This window comes from Abrus precatorius, unplaced genomic scaffold (assembly GCF_003935025.1).
Source record: "Abrus precatorius isolate BTA unplaced genomic scaffold, Abrus_2018 Scaffold9, whole genome shotgun sequence".
Classification (NCBI taxonomy): Eukaryota; Viridiplantae; Streptophyta; class Magnoliopsida; order Fabales; family Fabaceae; genus Abrus; species Abrus precatorius.
In genome coordinates, this window is record NW_020874439.1 from 32,017,200 (window position 1) to 32,021,689 (window position 4,490).

General features: G+C 31.0%; 1 protein-coding gene across 1 annotated transcript; it reads right to left on the minus strand.

Annotated features, from left to right (window-relative positions):
* Window positions 1-296: 296 nt before the first annotated feature.
* On the minus strand, window positions 297-2,301 carry LOC113851242 (isoleucine N-monooxygenase 1-like). The gene is made up of 2 exons (XM_027481712.1): window positions 1,327-2,301; window positions 297-929 (listed from the first exon to the last, which is right to left on the minus strand). The coding sequence occupies exons 1-2, from the start codon at window positions 2,299-2,301 to the stop codon at window positions 297-299; spliced, it is 1,608 nt and encodes a 535-aa protein (XP_027337513.1).
* Window positions 2,302-4,490: the final 2,189 nt, after the last annotated feature.

Consider the following 4,490-nt stretch of genomic DNA (forward strand, 5'->3'; position numbering starts at 1 on the left):
TTTTGATTTCTAGTGACTATTAAATAGTGATATAGCTAATTTAAATATTATCATATATTGATTTTTATATTGTATGTCGCTTTTCACGAAGTTATACTAGTGAAAGAGATTAAAATAAAAAATATATATAAATATAAAAGACTAACTTTTTTTATAAAAATCAAAATTAGATATATTTTGAGAGGAAAAAAAATCATATTCAAGTCTAATCTAAATATATTTTTAACAATATTTAACAGTCTATAATTAATTCAACAAAATCAAAATAAACTACTGTGTTCAAACCAAACAAACACTTAATAAACACCATAAGCCTCTGGTGCCAACCTTGGTTTAGCAAATGCCACAAGTGGCTTAGCTTTGCCGGTATCAACTTCACACTCAGAGAGGTCAATGGAAGATTGATTGGGTGGTAAAGTCCAAGAAAAGCCATGCAACAACCTAGCAAATAGCGTAAGAGTCACTGAAGTTCCAAGCGCAAGGCCTGGACAACTACGTCTTCCGGTGCTAAATATTATCAAATCCAACCTTGGTTCTGTAAAAACCAAATTAGACCCATCACTCTTTAGGTGACGTTCAGGTTTAAACTTGAGTGGTTCTTTCCAAATTCTTGGGTTTTGGCCAAGTCCTTGTCTCCTTAATAGCACATGGCTACCCTTTGGGATTAAGTAATTGGAAATGAATGTGTCAGCCATTGCGACATGTGGAACGTTAAAATCATCTACGGGGTGAAGACGAAATGCTTCAGTTGCACATGCCTTGATGTAGTTGAGTTTCGGAAAATCTGACTCTTGCACTTGCCTTTTGTTCCCAACCACTTGGTCTAATTCTTCAGTTGCCTTTTGAAGTAACTCTGGCTGATTTATCATTTCTGAAAGTCCCCATTCGAGTGCGTTCGATGGATTATCCACCGATGCAATCGACATTTCCTACAACAATAATATAATGATTAATTAATAATGTTTGGTGCATGTTAAATGAAAAGTATGTGATAAAAGAATGGCATTCTAAGAATTTCTATTGATCAATATTAATTTTTTTTTTCTTTTGTTTCTTGGTAAAAGAACTGCTTAAATATGTAAGTGAAATTAGTTATCTTATAGGGTAAATAATTTCATTTTAAATGAACTAATGAAGTTAGGACATTATATTAAAAATTGTATTTTTTTTATTTAACGTTTTATAAATAAAACCTCATAATCCATGATGAAAAATTTATTTCATGAAATAATTTAAACAAACTCATAAAATATCAATCATTTGACAAGAAAAACTGTTTTGCAGATTAAAAATTTGGAAGAAAAAGGAAAGAGAAATGGGCTGTACAATAATTTGAGATTTGATTTCGTCTACACTCAACAGTGGCTTGTTATGACCATCTTTGAGGCAGATGAGAACATCAAGCAAGTCTTCTTGAAGCGTCCTTTCCCCATTTTTCCATTGCTGAATCCTGTCCTCAATGATGGGATCATGATATTTCCTTACAACCTTAGTAGCATCCTTCATGATTTTCTCATGACCATCCAAGTCAAGTCCCCTCAAGCATGGCATGTAATCAGAAATACAAAATGCAAATAGATACTTCAACACGGTTAAAAGTGCTTTTACATGTTCCACTTCCTCAAACCCTGGTCCTCCATCTTCCCTACCCTCTCCAAAGTACCTTCTATTGAAAATCACCCTCCTAATTACATTCCCTGCATAATTCTGGGCAGCAACCTTCACATTCACAAGGGCACCACCACTTTTGCATTGGTTGTACACAAAACGCACAAGATTATCAGCTTCTTCCACCCTTTTGTCATGAAGCCAATTGAACCTAAAAGGTGAAAACAACTCGTTTTTTATGACTCTCTTCATTTTCTTCCACTGATCTCCATAGGGCACAAGAGCAGCAGTTAAATATCCACCTGACACGTGTTCACTTGACCAGTTAGAGGGTCTTGATGCAAAAGCAGCATCATTTTTTATCAAAAATTCCCGCGCAATTTCAGGGCTAGTCACTGTGATGACATGTATGTTACCTAGACGGATGCATGCAATTTCAGTGTTTAGATCATTCATGATCTTTTGTATCCATCTGAGTGTTGGTTGGTTTGTGAGCATTTCAGGAAGATTACCAACTATAGGCCAAGGTGTGGGACCAGGAGGGATCAATTTCTTTCTATTGGATTCATGAGAGTAGCGATGCTTAACTTTGAGGAAGAACGTAAAGGTAAAGCAAATTAGCACGAGAATGAGATACCAGAATCCTGAGGATTGTAGATGGTGAGAGAATTGAGAGCAAAGAACATGTTCCATGACTTTGAAGACAGAAAGGGCTTTAGTAAGATCAATGGGTACTTATGATGATCATGCGATCTTAGTACATTATTATATGTAAAGGAAGATATATAGATGGATCCTAACGATCATGGGTCTCCTTGACAGTATGAGCCTCATCATCGATCTTATCAAGTGGTATTTTTTTAATGAAAATAATGGAATAATCATCCCTTGACGCCTGTTGCAAGGCTGTTAAACGGGTGAAAGAAAGAGATAGAAGAAGAATAAAAATTACGAAATGTGATTTTAAAAAAAGAAGATAAAAAATAGAAGTAAAAGTACGGTGTTAAAATATAATAGTTAAAAATAATATATTGATACCTTAAAAAAAAAAGAATGAATATAAAAATATTAAAAGCTATAATTAATCATTTTTATTTGGTATTTATCTTATAAAACTGATATAATTATGAGACCTATATCTGGTTTGATGCATTAATTAAGTAAAGATCCCTTTTCCTCTTAAATTATTCATTTTAAGAAAATTATCTAAACTTAAAAATTCGTAGAATAACTACACCAGTGTTATTAAAACAAATATTAACATATATTAGTCAGAAACATGACCGTAATATTTTGTTTAGAATGATTTGAACACTTCTTTTTCTTGATTTAGTTTGACCGTTGAGTGAGAATCAATCATTCTTCCGATATTAGAATTGTTCCAGAATTAATACTGGATCATAAAAAAATATTTAATTTGAAAAATACAACAATAACTAAATATTATCTTATTAGACGAAATCAACTAAATAGATTACAAATAGATTACACTATGTCATTGAAATGAGAGATATAAAAAAATATATCATATTGAATAAAAGTGTAGTTAGAATATTTTAAACAGAGATTCGAATAATTCTTTCTCTTTTAGCCAATTTTTAGAATTACGTTAACTCTGAGTTATCTCTTAACAATAAAATTTGTTAAAGTTGACTTAATGATGAGAAATTTAAAACGTTTACGTGAGATTATAAGCTTAATTCTCGTTAAACTCTTAACATAATTTACTGAAATTTCGGTTTTCATTTAGATCAATCAATGTCACATAAAGTGATACGTGCGACAAAGAATATGTAACATACCTGAAATTTGAAGTTTTCTTCTCTTATACCGACATTGTTTTATCCTCTGATTTGGATTTTCTGTCATGTCATTAGCCTGAGCTACATAGTAGAGGTTGTGCAACTTGTTTGTTAGCTAGGCATGAGTTGACCTTTGTAGCAAATTTTGAGTGATTTTGGCCATTTCTAAGTGATATTTACTTTTTCTTGCCTTTAAAAAATTTATTCTTTTTTGGACAATCTTTGGATGTCAAGTTTTAAGAGTGATTTGACCGTAATTATCTTCTGGTCTAATATTAATTAGCATTACCCGGATCAATACTGAAGAAAAACAATACCAATAAAAACTAATTAAACACTAAAGCAACCAGAAACAATGTTAGAATATGTTATTAGCATTTTTACTTTATTTTAATGTTGAAACTACCAAACAAGTAACTTTTTTTTCTTTATCATTTAGACCAATCATCCTTTTAAACAATAAACGTTTACTTTAGACAAATAAGCTTTTAGGTCCCATGTGGCACAATTTTTAAGACTTCAAACCCCTATGGTTTCATTATACGCTACCGTAAATCTTATATAATCAAAGACTTTTCTAATTCCACATACTTAATGAAATATTAGTCTAACAACACATTTTTCTCATTATTTAGAAGTGTTATCAAATCATTAAAACTTTTGGTATGATCATTAGAAGTGAAAGTGTTTTGTTTTTTAAAAAAATCAATTTCAATTAATCAACAACAAATGCCTTAAACCATCTTTCAATAAAATCCAATCAACGGATGATTAACACGAGCCGCCTCACACCCACAAGGCTGCGAGCCTGCGCCGTCAATGTTACGCTGATTAATAGCTGGAAATTGATCTGTTCATATTCTTAAAATAGAATGTGAAATAGATTTAAACAAAGAGTGATAGATAATAATATATATATATATATATATATATATATATATATAATGAATAATATGATAAAAAATGAATGAAAAAAGAAATATATTTAATCGGCTGAAAATATCTTAAAATTTGTATTGTAATAATTTGGATGGTTAGATATATATATATAAAGATTACTGTAATAATTTGAATTGTATT